This window comes from Lytechinus pictus, chromosome 14, assembly GCF_037042905.1.
Source record: "Lytechinus pictus isolate F3 Inbred chromosome 14, Lp3.0, whole genome shotgun sequence".
NCBI lineage: Eukaryota > Metazoa > Echinodermata > Echinoidea > Temnopleuroida > Toxopneustidae > Lytechinus > Lytechinus pictus.
Genome location: NC_087258.1, coordinates 4,860,452 through 4,879,538, shown reverse-complemented (window position 1 = coordinate 4,879,538; position 19,087 = coordinate 4,860,452). Strand labels below are relative to the sequence as shown.

The following is a 19,087-nucleotide window of genomic DNA, read 5'->3' as shown; positions in this document are numbered from 1 at the left end:
GATCTAAACTGGATAAAGCACTTCACTATTTGGTACAGTCCTGGTTGTAAATTCACTTTATGCATTGGCCCCAAGCCCCCAAAATAAATTGAATTCTTGTAATTAATTTTGTTCTTATCAAAAATAAGGTTAGTAGAATTGAATATCTGCATTCTGCACAGCACTTATCTCTCTTTCCATCAATTAATAGGCAATATATGTTTCATCTTCAAAATCTAAATTCACAGGTTTGATTCAAATTGTCATAGTTGATTTTAATATCAAATGAACATAATTCCCAATTAAGGATACCAATCATCTTTCCTATAACATGTTCGCATACATTTTTTGCCTACATTTTATCATGTTTATTTTAACTCACTGCAGCTGCATGTAGATCTAGATCTAACGTTATGTAGCGGTCGCGCCCCCAGCGTGACCACTAGGTTGATACCTGAAGCTAGAATATAAGGAATAAATCACCTACCAGTAGTTTCCTGGAGTGATGTCCTTAGATCCTGTCTATTCCGTGTGAGTTCAGCTTCAAATACAATGAGCCAAGGGATCCAACGTCCTCCAGCGTCTAAAAGGGGTCCAGCGCCATCTCCCGGTGGAAGACCTATATGGGGGGTGGGGTGACTTACTACAACAGTCCCCCCCGTTCTATAAAACTCGGTCCCTCGAGTTTCCAACCCAAATGGACGCTATCCAAACCAGACACCAGGCAGAGGGAGGAAAAAATTCTCCACTCCCTAGGCACCCCAACCAGGAGACCTTATCTCCCGGCTGGGCATGAGTAAATACAAGCCCATTTAAAAATTCCCTTTGGTCTTTTATGTACACAATGCTCCTTAAAATTTGGCAAAAAGTACTTATGCAGCATTGTTCTGTCCCAAGTCTGCATTCCCAAAATTAATTATAATTTGCTACCCGTAATCAGCCATAAACATATTCAGTTCTTTTATAAATAAAAACTCCAAAACTATCCAAAACACTTGGCACAACTGTGCTAAAAACTTGTTCAACACTTTAAACTTTAAAAACCCGTAACATGAAAACGGTAAAAACCCGTAATAACACCTAAAAACCTAGAGTTTTGAGGTTCTTTAAAAAACCCATACAAAACATATAGAACAATGGTATATATATATAAAAATATAAAACCCATACAAAATCCCATATCCCAGGAGGGTCCCCCCTTCCCAGAAAGCTCCACTTTCCCATAGCAGTGGGCTGCCGCTGGCCCTCCCCTGTCGAGGCACCATCTTACCCGGGCTGTGCAACACATAGCATTCCCGTTCGGTTGAGAGACTGGAGCACCAGTACCCAACCTAGGTCCCCCAGGTGCAGGAAGGGGGCGTCAGCGCTGCCATTATGCGAAAAGGGCCATTTAAAACACTCCCCTCCAAAGCGGACCATGAAGCATTTCCTACATGGCCTAAATATACAAAAAGATAAACGAAAACATAGACAACGAACACAAAAGACACCAAGAGGAGGCGACCCAGCTGGTCTCCTCCTGTACAGAAAACATGTAGGGTCCTAAACGCGCTAACCTAACCCCAAAAAATGCAAAGGGAATCAGAATCCCTTCGAAAAAATGGAGGACAAAGTTCCTCCATCCCCCTTTCCTACCCTCACTACACCCCATAGAGCGCCAGATGATTAATCCGGGCACGTTCCATGAGGGTGAGGAAACCCATGCGCCTAGCTGAGGCGACAAATTCTCCCACCTCCCCGATGTATGCAGGGGTCATACATCTGACCCCCCCTACGGGAAGATATGGAGAATCAGTCTCCAGCAATAACTTGGAGAGAGGAACCTTCCTCAACGCGTCCAGCTGCTCCCCGGTGAAATGTTTCACCTTGCAGCCGAAGCTAAAGTAGGTATTGGGGAAAGTTTTTCCCCAAGCCTCGACCTCTAGAGGCCCAAGAGTACAACAGTGGATATGAACCCGCTGATGTCTGTTGGCCCTCGTCCTGGTCGCTTCTCGAACAATCCTCGAGGGGACATCGGAAGTTTTTCCGTCTTCTCCCCGCAGATGCAGTATCAGGACTTTGCCAGTAGCCCCGACCTGCTCTAGGATGGTCGTATACACAAGAAGCTGCTTCGACCACGTGGAGGGTGGGAGAGAATAGTCCAGACCAATCTCCCCAAGCGCGCTAGTCTTAGGGTCACAGGCCAATCGGCCCATGGCATCTAAGTCAGCTTCTTCGAAAATGGAAGCCATGCGGGGGAGTACCCCCACAGAGACTTTCCAGTTGCGGCCCTCCGGGAACAGGATACCCTTATATTTGCGGGGATCGCAGAAATTCGCGACACCTCCGACCAGGCGGACTGGGACCCGAGGCTCCCTGCCCGCCGTCGACTCAGCACATTTCCAGCCCTTCTGTCCCAGACGACCCTCCAGGAAATCCAGGTGGAAATGGCTGTCAACAGCCAGAGGTATAGGGGGCTTTGCCGCGACTTCCGCGAACGAAACGCGCCCGGCCTCTGGGGTAGACCCCGGGGTTCGTTTCCAAACCCGGGTCTGAACCGAGCCCCTTGGTGCCACAGGGGTAGCCGATACTCCCCCTTTAGCAGCTGGTGGCGCGCCCGCTGCAGCCGGAGCCGAATGAGCCGGGACATAATCCCTGCCGTGCCCAGATGATGTGGGCCTCTTCGGCCTTACTACCGGCGTCGAGGGGACTGTGCTCCCCGCCGGCTTAAGCTGCGCAGTTCTGACTGGCATAGCCTCCTCCTTCTCAGGGGCACTGGAACCCCCAAGGTGGTGCAACTGACGAATTTCTTCCTCAGTAAGCTGCCCCACCAGGAATGCTAATACTCGCCAATGGAGTAATGCGGCAACAGAATTAAGGGGACGCACCGAAATACTACTGGGACGGAATGCTCCCAGCTGTCCTAGAAAACGGAACATCTCCTCCTCCATGGACGGCGGAATGTACCAATTCCAGTTGTCGGGGGCCTTCAGATTCACAAACTTAACCAGCGAATCCAGGTCAGGACTACCTGTAAAACACTGGGCCAAAAATCGGAGACACCCCATTACCTCCAGGAGAGGAAGCTCCTCCCCAACGGGTCTATCAAGCCCCAAACGGAGTGCTGGCGGCATGTGACGATACACATGCACCTTCAACTTTTGGTGGGGCCGCTGCTGGCAAAGAGGACAAGGTCCCCTCGCCTTCCGCTTGTGAGCCGGCCCTCCAATAGCCCCGCTTAACGCGCGTTTACCCGGGCTGGCAGGTGCCCCTGCCCGGCCTCGCCTACCCGCCTCCCCCTTCTCACGCATGATGGACCTACCCCCCGTGGACGGTTCCTCAGCCTGGGCTTCAGGGACCTTTGTGTGCTCGGATGGGACCTCCGGGTTATCGGAAGGCGGAGCCTCAGACGCAGCCGCTTGTGGCCCAGTATCCATATCCTCCTCCTCCGGATCTGAGGCGGCTTCCGGAGCAGTTGGAGCTGGTTCCGGACTAAGTCCCACCTGCTCCAAATTGCACGTCGCAGTCGAGGCCTCAGGAACCGGCTCGTCCTGAAACCATGGCGCCGACGCTGTCGCCGTGGATACCCTCCCCTCGAAGTGAGGCAGATAAGCCAAACCTCGAGGGAAACGACGTTGCCTCTCCATGGCGGGTTCCCACCAAGGAGTGTCGGGGTCGAAAAACACCAACCCATCGTTCCCACCCCCTTCGTCCAATAACGGAAACCGATTCCCGTATTGATCAGGAGACAGCCGCCCCCCAAGGTATTCGTGTAGACAGCGGACCCAACCCGCATCCGCCATCTCCACCGCCCGCGCATATGCCCTGTCCACGAATCCCAGGACCAAGTCCCAGGGTAGCCCAGATTGGACCATCCTAACTATCGCGCCCGGATATGGAAGGAGCTGGCCCTGCACGAGCCACTCCAACGCCTCCAAACAGCGCATTTGTTTTTCCGGGAAGGACCGATTAAACCTCCCTATGTCCTCAAACCCTGGAGGCGTTCTAGAAACTCCCCCTTTGTAGGGTGCCGCTTGGGCCCCCGCGATATCCCCAATAACTGGGGAAGCCGTAACAGGCTCCCCAGCCCCCATTACCTGTGAAGGGGCGGGTCCTACCCCCTCGCATTGGTCCGGAGCACTTGTCCCCAGATCAACTTGGCCCAGAGAAAGGATCGGATTGTCTTCCTCCCCCGCCGAGCCCTCGAGTTCCCCATCAGAGGGTAGCGGAAGGTTAACCGCTTCCTCCATCTGCAGAAAAGACAAAAAGGGAGAACGGAAAAATATGATAAGTATTCGGCAAATCACAAACCGGGTGATTAGGAATTCATTATCCCAATAAGAAATTCATTTCAGTAACCCAGGACCATTACGCCCCAATGGAAATGAGATGCCCACCCGGAAGTACCAATCACTCCCTCACTCTTTCTTCGTGCAAAGGGGGCAGTAATACTTATCAATGTTAAGACTCTCCCCTGGGGTCACGCCCACACAGTCCCCATGGAACCAGTCGTCGCATTTATCGCAGCCGATCATGAACCTGGTTTCATCATAGGGTTGACGACAGGTGCAGTAGAGCGTCTCTGCATCCACTTCATCTGACCCCTGACACCAGTCTGGAACTTCACGGTCACGGCATGGCTTCATCCTATCCTGATGGACAGTCGATATTGAATTTCGCAATTTTACCCGATACAGGTCAGGCGTTAGCTGTTTAACCACCTTACCTGGACCCTTCCAAGGGCGGCTCAACTTCTTACACTTACCCTTGACCTTGGCGGTGTCCAAGATGTAGACAGGATCACCTTCTCCATACTGACGACGGTAAGAATGTATATCGTAATCGCGCTTCATGCGACGCTGAGTATTCTTGAGAGTGGCCCGGGCGACTTCATGGGCGATTTGGGTTGCCTTAGTCAGTCTCCCTAAGTACTCTCCACTATCAAGAAACATTGGTTCTCCCGGCAGAGGATACATAAGATGGGCGGGCTGGTTCACTTCCCGTCCAAGCATCAGACGGTTGGCTGTATAACCCGTGTGGCGGTTAACGGTGGCCCTCAAGGCCCCCGCTATCTGAGGGAGAAACTCGTCCCATTTGTTTTGGGTCCGACCAACATAGCAGCGAATCGCGTCCATCAAGGTGCGATTGTACCGTTCCACTTGGCCATTGCCTGATGGTCGGTACGGTGTGGTCTTCGCCTTGTGGATCAGGAGCGCTTCGCAAATCCCCTTGAAGAGGTTACTCTCAAAGTTTCGCCCCTGGTCCGTAAAGATGGCCAGCGGGTATCCGAAACGGCAAAAGAATTCGCCTACCGCTGCGCGAGCCGTCTCCTCTGCTGTCTGCGACGGTAGCGGAATGCACTCTACCCATTTGGTGAACTGGTCCACCATCATGAGTATGTTTTCGTTACCCCTGGACGACTTGGGCAAAGGCCCCAGAAAATCCAGATGGACCCGCTCCATCGGTATCCCAGCATGATAGTTGCGTAAAGGGCTCCTACCATATCTTGTGGACTTCTTATTCTGGTTACAGGCAGAACATGACCGGACATACCCAGTCACATCCTTCCCCATCTTATACCAGAAATACTTGGCGCGCAGATAGGCCTTTGTACGGTCTCGACCCGGGTGTCCCGCTGCTGGAAGGTCATGGTTGGCATGTATTACTTCCTCCCGGAGGGACCTGGGCACCAACAGCCGTGTGCCCTGGCCTTCCTCTTGCATGCAAATCACCTCGTCCGTCAGTTCGAATAGAGACCGGTTGACCCAGAGATACTTCTCCTCAGGGCCCCACAAAAGTATGGTAGCTTCATCCGGTTCCTCTTTTGTTCTTAGCCACTTCGCTAGTGGAGTCAGGGTAGGATCCTTCCCTTGTTCATCCCGAACCCGGTCAATGGGCAATGGCCCGTCGGTAACGCTCACTGGCCTCACAGTGACCGGCTCAACGATGAACCCTTCCGGACTTGTACAGATCTCCAAGTGCGTTACTACCAGGCCATCTTCCGGGCCTACTGGCCCAGTGGGAATCCCCACCTTTGCTGCTCGCCCCGCGAGAGGCACGACATCGTCCACCACCTCGCCGAATGCGGACCAGTTTTGGTGAGCTTTGGAGCAGTATCCACAGCCGCCACAAGGCAATTGCTGTAGATCGAAACCCAAGCGATATTCTTCGCAGAGCCCCTCGGGCAATGGAACCCGAGACAGAGCATCAGCGTTGGCATGTTTCTTGCCAGGGCGATGCTCCAAGCGCATGTCATATTGACTGAGCTCCTCCATCCATCGAGCTAACTGCCCCTGGGGATATTTAAAATGGAGGAGCCAGGTGAGGCTGCTATGATCAGTCCTTACCAGGAACGGTTTTCCCAGTAGGTAATGGCGATACTGGCGAGTGAACTTGACCACCGCCAGCAGCTCCCTCCTGGTCACACAGTACCTCCGCTGCTCTGCCGTAAGTGCGCAGCTGCCATAAGACACCACCCGCTCCTGCCCCTCCTGCAGTTGGAGGAGCGCCGCCCCGATGGCATCATTAGAGGCATCCGTGTCCAGAACAAACATGTCCTGTACGTTGGGCATGGTCAGAACCGGCGCCTCGGTCAGCCGCTGCTTAATCGCTTCAAAGGATTGTTGCTGCTCTACTCCCCAATGGTATGGCTGCTTGCCCGTTATGCGATACAGGGGAACCGCTATCCCGGCAAACCCCTTGATAAATGACCGATGGTAATTCGCCAGGCCCAGGAACTGTTCCACCTGCTTCGTTGTCCTGGGGACTTGCCATTCCTGCACCACCCGGATATGCTCCTCACGAAGCTGAACCCGGTTGGCACTGACCTCCCTCCCCAAGAACTCTACTTTCTTCTGAAAGAAGACGCATTTCTTGGGCTTCAATTAAAGCCCAAACTTGGCAAACCTACCTAGAACTTCTTCCAGGTTGGCTAGGTGATCCTCGAAATTCCTTCCCAGGACAATTACGTCATCCAGGAAGGCCAGGGCAATCTGCCAAGTGATCCCCCGCAAGATCAAATCCATTGCCCGGGAAAAGGTTGCCGGCGCATTGCATAGGCCAAAGCCCATGCGCACGAATTCATATAATCCGTACTTGGTGGTGAACGCGGTCTTTTTGCGATCTTCCGCTTTGATTTTCACCTGGTAGTAAGCCGAATTTGCACCCAGCTTTGAAAACCAGGCATTACCCGCTAGTGTGTCGAAGCACTCCTCGATGTTCGGGAGTGGGTACACATCCTTACGGGTGACAGCATTCAATGCCCGGTAGTCAATGCACCACCGGACACCTCCATCCCGTTTCCGGACCAGGACGGGGGCAGATGCCCATTCAGACTGGGACGGCTGTATTATCCCTGCCTGAACCATCTTGTCCAGATGCGCCTTTTCCTCATTAGCAAAATTCAAAGGGGTGCGCCTCATTTTTTGCTTAACTGGGGCAGCGTCCCCAGTGTCCAGGGAATGCTCAACTTCCCCGAAGTTTCCCAAGTCAAACTCATCTTTCGCAAATACTCCTGCGAACCGAATTAAGAGGTCCCGGAGTTTCCCCTGCTCCGCCTGCGACAGATGGTTTGCGGATTGTTCAAACAAGACTTCTAAGTGAGGAGGCAACTCGCCTCCCTCATCAATGCTTAGTTGAAGAACCCTCTTTTCGACAGGAAACGATCCCATCTCCTCCCCCTTTATTTCTTCGGCTTCCCCCAGCACCTCAGAGCAGGTTATCTTGAGGTGCCTATCAGTTGGGTTTACAACGTAGAACTCCAACATTTTCCCGGCCCGGTGAACCGAACTAGGAACCAGGACCGGTAAACTGTCCTGTGGATTAAACATGAAATCACCTAAACGTTGATCTAAAATGCCAGTGACTCGCTTGATGGCATTAGGCGGAATAATAACCCGCTTGTGCACGTGAACCCGGGCGATCTGTCGCCCAGGATCATCACTATACCACAGCGGAATTCTCTGGCCTCCCAACTGCATATGGGGGTCTTGGAGGTGAATCGCAGCCTTGCGCTTGCTAAGGAAGTCTAACCCCAGCAGCATATGATCAGCTATAGGGGCTACATATACTTCCTCTGAGAACGTCTGGTTCCCAAGTTCGATGGAAAGGGGACCGACAATTGTCCCCCTCATCTTCATATCCCGTCCCGCTGCATGTAGGATCACTTCTCTCAATTTAGGGGGCTGGGGATCCAGTGACTGCAGGAGCCTATCCGAGATGATGGATACCTCGGCGGCGGTATCGACAACTGCGCTTACTGGCTGCCCCCCTACAACAACTGAGACCTTGAGAGTAGATCGCGACTCCAACCTACACACCATTACCTCTTCAATCTCGCTTGCATGCCCGGGCCCAGGGAGAGCATCTGGAACTGAGTCCGGACTGGCTTCACCCAGGTCGGATATTCGGGTATCCGAGGTACCAACTGGGTCCCCCGCCGCTGCTGCCGTTACACCCTCTACATAAGCTGCGATCTCGGTTACAATATCCTCAAAAACTAACAGGCGCTCCGGCACGCCCTCTGCTGCTCCGTCGGATGAGCCTACGGGTGGCTCCTCGGAGCTACTTGATTGTGTAGAACCGGCTATTCGGCCTCTGGCGGTGGGGGCCGGGGGCTGGCCAGCTCCTCCGACCCGCTGGAGTTTTCCTCCTCTTGGTCCTCCACGAAGGAAACTTGTACCTTGGCCCTGTTCTCCTGGACCGAGGGACATTTGTTCCTGTAGTGGCCAATGCCGCCGCACTCATAACACCGATCCCGACCGGGTGACCTCCCGCGTTCACGCGCTGGTTGGGGCCTAGTCTGGATAGCCTCCAGGACCTTCTTGAGGTCCCGTTCCAAACCACCCAGACGCTGCAGATCCCGCTCGATGTGGCCCAAGCGTTCATCGGTCTTGCGTTCTAGGTTCACCAACCTTCGCTCAAGGGCCGCATTGTTCGCTTCCCCCTTCAGGCGTACAAGAGGATTGGGGCAGTTCCACTTTGCGGACCTCCCCCTCCTCTTCATTTACTCGCGACACTGCCTTGACTGGCCTTGCCCGCCCGTACATTGCGCGGTGCACGTGTTGGTGCCACTCAATATACTTAAGTGCCTCGTTAACAGTTGACGGATTACGCGTAAGCGCATGGCACCCCGCCTCTCGGTTGAGGGCGCCCTGGCACAGGCGAAGGACCGCCTGCCTATGCGGGTAGGGGCCATCGACCCCTGGAAATGCTCGCGCCGCTAGTTGGAGTACCCGGTCGGCCCATTCCGGCAGGGACTCGGTGGGTCCCTGCTTGGCCGCCACAAACTCCAGCTGAGCAGATTCGGAAAGACCTTCCTCCCCGAACCTGTGCTGCAGCCTGGCTATCACGTCTGCATAAAGCAGATTGGGCTCTTGATCTAGGACCATTAACAGATAATCTTCTGCCTTCCCTTTCAGGCCCCAGTATAGCTGGCTTACCAGTGGCGTAGCTACGGGGGGGCATGGGGGGGCACGTGCCCCCCCTGAGATTTGGTGTGCCCCCCCAGGTGCCCCCCCTGAAAAAAAATGGCAGAGCAAAAAAAAAAAAGGGAGAAAGAAGAAAAGAAAAAAAGAAAAAAAGAAGAAAGACTGAAGAAAAAAGAAGAAGAGGAAAATAAGAGGAGGAAGACGAGTGAATGATATAATGTGAGGGGAAGACTTGCAAAAAAAAAATCTTTCATGTTACCATATAAAATTTTTGCTTGCGCTTCGCGCCAGAATTGCCTGTTCGATGAGATTCATATCTTGCTCAATAGGCTGATATGGAGCAAGTTTTGAAGTCTATATACAAAACATATTTTAGCTCGGACATCGTGCTTTCATTATTTTTTTTTCATTTACAAATTTAAGTGCTCTGTAAAATGTTTGTTTTTATGGTCTACATATCAGCATTTTAAGCTCACGCTGCGTGGTCACATTGTTTGATTTGCCAATTTTATATTGTCTAGGTGTATTCCATAATGTTCCATTAAACAAATGTATTCAGAATGCCCAGATTCTAGGTCTAAATCTAAAACATGCGCGATAGCCTGCATGTTCTTTATTTAAAATGTACTTAAATTATCCAGTTTCACATCAGAATATCAATAATTGTCTGCTCACGCTTCATGATCGCATTATTAATGATACCCAATTAACTATATCCTATTTATGATTTACAAAATATGAATAGAGTGTCCCGCTTTTAGGTCTGAAATCTCAATTTTCTACCTCTGGCGCTTCGCGCTCGCATCAATTGATTGTTACATACATATCCCATTCATTAATACAAAAACTGCTTAGAATGACCATTTTTAAGTCGGAATGTCAAAAAAATTTGCTCGCGCTTCGCGCTCGCATTATTGAAATAATTATTGAAACAGGTCCCTTTTCGATAATGCTAGAACAGTTAATAATAAATTATGCTCGCGCTTGGCGTTCGCAGTAACCATCTAGTTACATACGAATCTTGTTCAGGATCATACATAACATTGCCCAGAATATTAAATTTTCAGGACAAAATACATGAAAGTAAAAAAAAAATCGCTCGCGATTCGCGCTCACACTTTTTATAAGGCTTATGAGATTATTTCATGTTAATGTTGTTTTATAAGAATAAAACTAAGAAGTAACTGATCGGGGAAAATATAGGTGAAGATAATTTCGGGCACCGTCCCCTATTGGCGAAAGTCGGATCCGCCCTTGTGACACATACACACACACCGAAAAAATGGTGCCCCCCCCCCTGAAAAAGCAAGGACCCCCCAGTGCCCCCCCAGGAAAAAAATCCTAGCTACGCCACTGTGGCTTACGCGCTCCGCGGCATTCCAATTGTGGTGATCAGCAAAGGCTGAGAACTTCCTAAAGAAAGCCCTCCAGTTACCCTTGCCGTCGAAAGTGAGGGACTTTGGGAGCGTGCAATAAGGTAACCCACCGCCAGTCCCCCTTCCCGAGGAAGCACTAGAGTTCGCCGGTGACGCCGCCGGGCTACTAGGTGGTGAAGATGAACTGTGCTGGGCTGGGCGTGTCATACCCGCCCGCACATTTCTTGCGCTGTAGTCTGGGGTAGGGGGTGGGGCTGAGGACCCCCTCCCATCTCCTACCCTGGTCCTTATCCCCTGCCTCCCCCCCAGGGAGGGATGCCTAGCGGGGAAGTCATCACCCCCGGACCACTCGCTGGAATCACCACTTACCTGCCCGCATCTATTCCCATGGGCCTCATTAGCCTCTTCACCTATTAGATGCCTGGGTCTGACCCTCGGCTCTACACCACCCCCCATGCCTGCCCCTCGGGTGCTTGGGGGCTGGTGCCCCCTCTCTCCCCGGAGGTGCGAAGGGCTGGCGCCCCAGGACCCACTAGACTGGCCTGCCGCAGGAGGTGGGTAATGATCATATGGGTAAGCACCCCCTGGCCCCGCCCCATTCTGGTCGGGTTCCCTGCGAGGGGTGCTCATGGTGGGGCGCCCCCTGGGAGTGATGAAAATACTAGACTCTCCCCCCTGGGTGCCCCCCGAAAAGTCCACTCGTGCGGCTAGTTCTCGATTGTTACACAGCACTGGACTGCTCTCAAAAAGCTCAGGGGTTATCTCCCCATGGTCCAGTCTGACCCCCTGAATTATCCCGGCTAGGGCTGAGCTTAGCCCTAGCGACCTAAACTCCTCAAAGGAGCACACATTAATGGGGATTTTCTCTTCCCCGTCCATGTTGGGTTTACCCTAATTGGGGTTATCCTAGCAAGGTTAAGTTAGGCCCAATACTGAGCCCAACCAAACCCCTGTTGAAATTATCCAAAAGCTATTCTAAAACTAGGTCTCAATCTAACCCAATCTAGCTTATTAAATTCTTTCTTTTATTTTCTTTTGGCAACTAAATTACAAAAAAGGTCCAAAAGTATACCCCAATCAGTTTACGGTTAGGCACAATAATAAGCCCGACCAAAAACCTACTTAAATTTATCCCAGAGAAGCTATCCCAAAAAATTAGGTCCAAATGCAGACCCAATTTATTTTATAACAATTCTTTTAATTTTAGCAACTAAAATTATAAACCCGGTATAAGTCCAAAAATATACCTTTAACAGTTAATGGTTAGGCACAGTAATTAGCCCGACCAAAACCTGCTAAAGTTATCCAAAAAAGCTATCCCAAAAAATTAGGTCCAAATGCAGACCCAATTTATTTTATAACAATTCTTTTATTTTTTAGCAACTAAAATTATAAACCCTGTATAAGTCCAAAAATATACCTTTAACAGTTAATGGTTAGGCACAGTAATTAGCCCGACCAAAACCTGCTAAAGTTATCCAAAAAAGCTATCCCAAAAAATTAGGTCCAAAAGCAAACCCAATTTATGTTTAAAATTCGTTTTATTTTCTTTTTAGCAACTAATAACCGGTAAAGAGTCTAAAAATATACCTTTAACAGTTAATGGTTAGGCACAGTAATTAGCCCGACCAAAACCTGCTAAAGTTATCCAAAAAAACTATCCCAAAAAATTAGGTCCAAAAGCGAACCCAATTTATGGCATAAAAGTCTAGCTTTTATTATTAATTAGATTAGTTTAGTCCGGCTGTTGTTAATAGTTTGCGCTAGCACTGCCAAAAAGAATGATTTTAGTTCTAAAAATATTTATATTAACCTCTAAGCCTAACTTGTCTTTTATTAATTTACCTATTTATTTTATTAATCCTCGAAGCTGGTTCTATCACACTGGAGTCCAAGTTCAGCACACACAATATTTCATGCACACCGAGTCACCCCACACTCTCTCCAAATAATCTTTCTTTTTCTTTCTTTGATTTTTTTTTTTTTTTTTTTCTCTGAACTCCCCACTACAGTGAGTGGGTGGGTTCACACACTACGCCACCTACGTCGCAAACACCCAACACCGTATATCCACACACACACTTCCTACCCCACTCGAAAGTGAACGAGTGGGGCTGCCCGTGTTCTAGATCTAATCTAGATATGCCTAACAATAAACCCAACTTCGAGGAGCAAAACAACACGCTAAAACAACCACTACACCACAAATATACTAATCGGAAAATAGTATGATTAAAATCCTACCTATTTCTGTACTTCCCACACCTTCCTCTGCTCAAATTGGTTCTCAAATCAATTTTTTCGTCCGTAAAAATGAATTGGTCGACGATTGCTCAACGATGGAGGACAAGATGGCGTCTGTGCCAGCAGTGAGGTCGGAACGTATCCCTCCGCGGCAGCCCCGCTACGTCTACGTGGATCCCGCTCCGTGCCGTCTTCCGGCCCAGCCGTACCACCCTTACCCTTCCGCACCCTGCACCCTAACACAAATAGTGCAATCACAAATCACTCACAAAACGACACCAAAATCACCAAAACAACCAAAAACACACGTAAAAAATACAATCACACTAACGTGAAACACACAGCCACAACAAGAAACAGAAATAAATAGCAAACAACGACAACAAACACACAACTCCACGACATGTGTTCTCCTTCTCCTTTGTGGAAATTTCCGTCACGGTACCGGAACTACCATCAGTCCCCGCGACGGAAACCTCCAAAAAAGAGAGGCGACGACTATCGAAAAAATGTCCCAAGTCAAACTTACCTAGTCTAACTCGGGACACACATACACACCACCTTCCCCGATATTCACAGAATATATATATAAATCGACAGGACCCTAATAACTGGACCCTATCTACCAAAATCACCCCAATTTCCTCCCTGATTTTACCCTCTCCAGCGGCGACCGTTTCCCCCCACGCAGCGGGGCATAGGGAAATGCACGTCCGATGCGAATACGGGGGGCCTTGCTCACCGCGAGACAATCAATCAATATCCCAATTTTAATTTTCAGAAATTGGCCTAAAATGCCCACAAAAGCAGGCACAGTCAGGCTCGCAGCGCCACTGTAGCGGTCGCGCCCCCAGCGTGACCACTAGGTTGATACCTGAAGCTAGAATATAAGGAATAAATCACCTACCAGTAGTTTCCTGGAGTGATGTCCTTAGATCCTGTCTATTCCGTGTGAGTTCAGCTTCAAATACAATGAGCCAAGGCATGCAAGGCCGGCCCTATATAAACAAGGTTGCGACAACAGGGGTCAAAGGTCAAATTTGAAGGATCTCGAATAGTTCCAACCGGGCCTTTTTGTCGACTGCTACCATTGGAAATGCGTGTAAAATTTTGAATCATTTTTTATAATTATATCGGAAATCGACGTTAGAAATTTATTTTCACACTGCACATCCATATCAATATATTAGCGGCCACCTAAATTTATCAAATTTGTACAATCTTATAACGAAAATCGTGAAATATCGTTGATTTGAAAAATGGCAACCGAGTTCGTCGCAAGCCGCAAATGCTCACTGCTGCTGGTAGCGAGCGGGACGCTGCACTAATTTTCCCCGGAACTGTCGGGCTGGATGTAAGGTTCTGCTGGCCCCCACGGGTCGTTTGGAGAGCGAGAGGTGAGTATGTACCGGAATGTCATGTGGTGCCATAAATACTAGTTTCATGTCCTAAATTCTTATTGTAGATTTTTGCCTGTCTTTAGTTTGAGTTTGACTGAGTGGGCCCTTAATCATTAATTAATTATTTATTTATTTTTGGTTTCTGATATTTAAATAGGCCACAGGGCGGCACATATCATCAACTTGGTGGTTTTGCATGTGGCCCAATTAATGTACAGCAAAAAATGTTACTAGATCATGTAGATCTATTAATAATACCAAATAGATCTAACGTGAGATCTAGATCTACATGCAGCTGCAGTGAGTTAAAATAAACATGACAAAATGTAGGCAAAAAATGTATGCAAACATGTTATAGGAAAGATGATTGGTATCCTTAATTGGGAATTATGTTCATTTAATATTAAAATCAACTATGACAATTTGAATCAAACCTGTGAATTTAGATTTTGAAGATGAAACATATATTGCCTATTAATTGATGGAAAGAGAGATAAGTGCTGTGCAGAATGCAGATATTCTACTAACCTTATTTTTATTAAGAACAAAATTAATTTCAAGAATTCAATTTATTTTGGGGGCTTGGGGCCAATGCATAAAGTGAATTTACAACCAGGACTGTACCAAATAGTGAAGTGCTTTATCCAGTTTAGATCAAAAGAACATAAAAAAAAAGAAAGTAAATAAATATTTATTCATTTCAATCACCACACAGCACAAGGTTTACTAAATGAGGATAAACGTTAGGTTACTTATATCATAAAATTTTACATTGGATAAGTGGTCTTGTCAGTTGTCACCAGAATAAGGCTAGTGCTAGTTTCCCCTTATATTCCTATCGCTACAGAATTTTTCATAGCGTTCTTAATATTTCTACCCTTTATGCCCTGTAAAAACATACCATGGTGTTCTTTGGATTTTATACCATTTCAATGCCTTACATACATGTACCTCGTTGCTCTCGAGATCAACATGCTTTATTTTATTTTCATATATGATACAGGCCAGGGTTATCCTTATAGTTGCCACCGTGATGTAAAACTATTCCGAAGGAAAGTGAAATACCCAAGTAGGCCTAGTACAGTACTAGACCAAAAGCTTTAGTATCTGTATTTGGTTGTTTTGCTGAACTGTGTTGGCTTCTCTCACTTAGTAAAATGTCAGAAATTGTTAAATAAATCCCTAGAAATGGTTATTCCTGTCTAGCCTAGTACCAATTTGGCTACAAACTCTTTGTTGTGTACTGGGTGAGTTCAATTCTCACGAGGCATATTCGAACATCATTGACCACCAAGTCTATGATAACCCTAAATGCTTTCATGGTGTCAGTACATGGACAAATGAGTTTAGTAATCCAGTTGATTTGCATGTAGCTTCCTTTTTTTTTTTTATATTACTTTCATTTCTGCACTGCCAATACTTTGCACATTTTCTAGACCAAAAATCTTCAATCTCTGTACCATCTCAGATGTTGTTCTGGAAGTTTCCATGGCAAAAAAGAATAGTGTAGCAAAAAACATCTGAGATAGTGTAGTAGGTTTCATGGTCATCATGTATCTTTCTTGGGCAAATGTTGGTCCTGAAAAGGACCACCCAATCTTGACGCTGCGACAAGTGTGTTCTTGTCGTCCTACTCATGCCTTGTGTACTGAAAGCCCTCTCGCTCAGACAGCAAGTATTGTATGTGCTAGTCCTTACGTGGAGCCACACTTAGAACAAGTTTCATTCGGTCTGTGCCTGCAGACTAAACTAATGTGGCCATGGCACCTCCTCACCCATCCAATGCCATATAAAGTTCATATTGGCATTAAAATGTATTTGCTTAATAAAACAACCTCTTTAAAACTATCTAAATTAACGCATGATCCAACTATATTATCATTACATGTACACTAAATATGAAATAAAAGAAACAATAGGTAGAGAGTGAGAGATTGACCCTCATTTTATGCTGTTGCCACCAATGAAAGTTCTTAATTTAAATTTGGAACTTCATGAGAGTCGAACTCATCCAACATTGCACAAAATGCGGTCAGAAGACAGGCGGAATGATACATGATGAAAGATTTAAAGGAGAACATTTCAAGGAAATAAGAAAGATTGACTGCACAATGTAGCCCTACATGTATGTAATATAATCACATCTTATTACAATCATGATGAAAATCAAACAATCATACTTACACAGCTTACTGGCTTATCCAGTAGTTCCTCTCATCCAAAACAGATCAATCGGCAGCAATTACATGTAGGGCCTATTTTATTTTCCACAATCAAATTGAAAAAAAAATCTACATTTAGATCTAACTTAGATAAGTTTGGTGCATCAATGATTATCTTGTCAACTAAGCACGTATTATCATTGGCTTTTGTAATTACTTAGTTATCACACCATACATATCAACAGAGTAGAGGTCTACATGTACATGTATGCTAAATTAGGCCTTTAAAGTTTCTTTGAAAAACTACAAAGAATTGATTTTAATTCCAAACCATTTCAAATTACTTGGCCTAGTCGAAGAAATTTTTGGTCTAGATACCCAACCTGTCCGGACATGCAACTAGTGGTATGATAGGGGCACTTGTCCAATACTACAAGGTTGTGATAACATCCATGTGGTCTTAAACCACTTTTACAAAATGCAGTGCTAAGCTAACACCACTTTTATCACAAGGTTGTGATAACATTGTCCACAGTTAGTAACCTGTGTGGTGAACAAGATTGTCAACAAGATTGTCAATTTTCTCTTGATCTAGACTGGATGAATACTTGATATTTTGGAACAGTCAATTTTGACCATACAGTGAATTCATCATCATAAAAAAATGCCTTGGCACAAAACTAAATTGAATTCTTGAAATTTATAATTGTTTTCTAATTAAAAAGAGATTAAAAAGAGAGTCTGTGGAGATAAAATCTGCATCAGTCACAGAGGGCCTCACAAAAATATGCTCAAAATTAAAAGTTTTTGAGCGCTCTTGTGAATAAAAAAAAAAAAGATTTCTAAGTCTAAAATGAAAACAAATAACTGAATGGATCTGTCTTTTTGAGTGTGCATTGTACATGAATGTTGCGTAGACTCAAGACAGAAAGAGTGGTTGGAGAGTGCAAGAGGATGGGGTGCTTCCACTCTTCCCGCAATTCAAGAAACTTTTACTTTTTCCAGGAAAGGTTCCAGAAATGAAAAAAATTCCAGGAAATTCAGGGAAATCCAAAAATTACAAGGGGGGCCCCTTGAGAAGCAAAATTTAAAATTGTAATGTAGAAATGCAGAAGTGTGCCCCCCCCCCCCCCTTTGAACGTGAAGTCCCTTTTATTTTTGCATGTCAATTTTTTCCTCAGGAAAATGTGCCTCCCCTTTTGGAAAATCCTGGACCCGCCCATGATTACAATTAAATGACAATTTACCGTAGCAACTTTAAAATATTCATGTAATATTTTACAAAGATTTAGATCTAACATTAGATCTTCCTCCGGATCCAGACATAGGCTCCGTCGTCGGAGCTCAAAAATTTCTGCCCTCGTCATTTCGTAATTTTGTTCCTATTTTTCAAGAGGACATGACGAACAAAAATGTTTTATTTCTTGATTTTGGTCACTTCTTGGACCAAATTTAGGCTCACTGTATTAATTATTATTGCCAAATTTTCATTAAAAATCAAAATGGAAAATTCCAGGAATTGTCTATGAATTTCAGAAAATTTGGGATTCATTTTCAGGAAATTTGTTTTGGATCTGTGGAACATCGATGAGGGGTTTGGTGTCCGGACACTGAAAAATGAAGCCTTGTATTTGTAGAAATTTAGCCTTAGGCTTGCTGTTGTTTATCTCACTGACTTTTTTTTATTTTATCTCACTTCTCAGCAAAATAAAGCAAAAAATATAGCTTGGATAATGCTTATCACCATCATTATTTGTTCTTTATAATATTTTCTTACATTCTGAGCTAAAAAAAATCTATGACATTGCTTGTATTTTTGTAAACTTTTCAAAATTAAAGGAGATGTCGTGAGTCCGGACCCAACCCGTCAGGAAACACAACCACAGCGTATATCGGGCTACTGAGCCAGCCGCACTGCCGGCTACAGTTGCCAGTCCCATCCATACCGTATCTTTACTGTCATGTTTACGCCTTGGAACTATTAAAAATTAGTAAAAAAGCATGTTAAAATTCAAAATTATTGCAAACCAATCATATCAAAACGAAGCACATAAAATTCTCTTTAAAAACTATCATTTTGTTTTTCTTAATAACAATTGTTATTACCTGAAATTTGCTGTCGAAAAATCTCCCCCATTGACTTTGTACACAAACTTCGGTGAATTTGGAACTATTCAAAAGCTCCATGAGCAAATGACGGCTACTTCCGGTGTCGCAACCTTGTTTATATAGGGCCTTGAGCCAAGGGATCCAACGTCCTCCAGCGTCTAAAAGGGGTCCAGCGCCATCTCCCGGTGGAAGACCTATATGGGGGGTGGGGTGACTTACTACAACATTAGATCTATTTGGTATTATTAATAGATCTAGTAACATTTTTTGCTGTACTTTTTTGTTAATAGGGCCACATGGAAAACCACCAAGTTGATGATATGTGCCGCCCTGTGGCCTATTTAAATATCAGAAATCAAAAATAAATAAATAATTAATGATGAAGGGCCCACTCAGTCAAACTCAAACTA

At 46.5% G+C, this 19,087-nt stretch overlaps 1 protein-coding gene across 1 annotated transcript; it reads right to left on the bottom strand.

Moving 5' to 3' along the window:
• On the bottom strand, positions 1–13,980 carry LOC135156679 (uncharacterized). Its single transcript, XM_064109639.1, has 2 exons — positions 13,914–13,980; positions 1–4,208 (listed from the first exon to the last, which is right to left on the bottom strand). The coding sequence occupies exon 2, from the start codon at positions 4,206–4,208 to the stop codon at positions 1,620–1,622; it is 2,589 nt and encodes an 862-aa protein (XP_063965709.1). The 5' UTR covers positions 13,914–13,980; the 3' UTR covers positions 1–1,619.
• Positions 13,981–19,087: the final 5,107 nt, after the last annotated feature.

Coding starts and splice junctions, on each gene's coding strand:
- LOC135156679 (XM_064109639.1), bottom strand. CDS start 4,208: ATGGAGGAAGCGGTTAACCTTCCGCTACCCTCTGATGGGGAACTCGAG.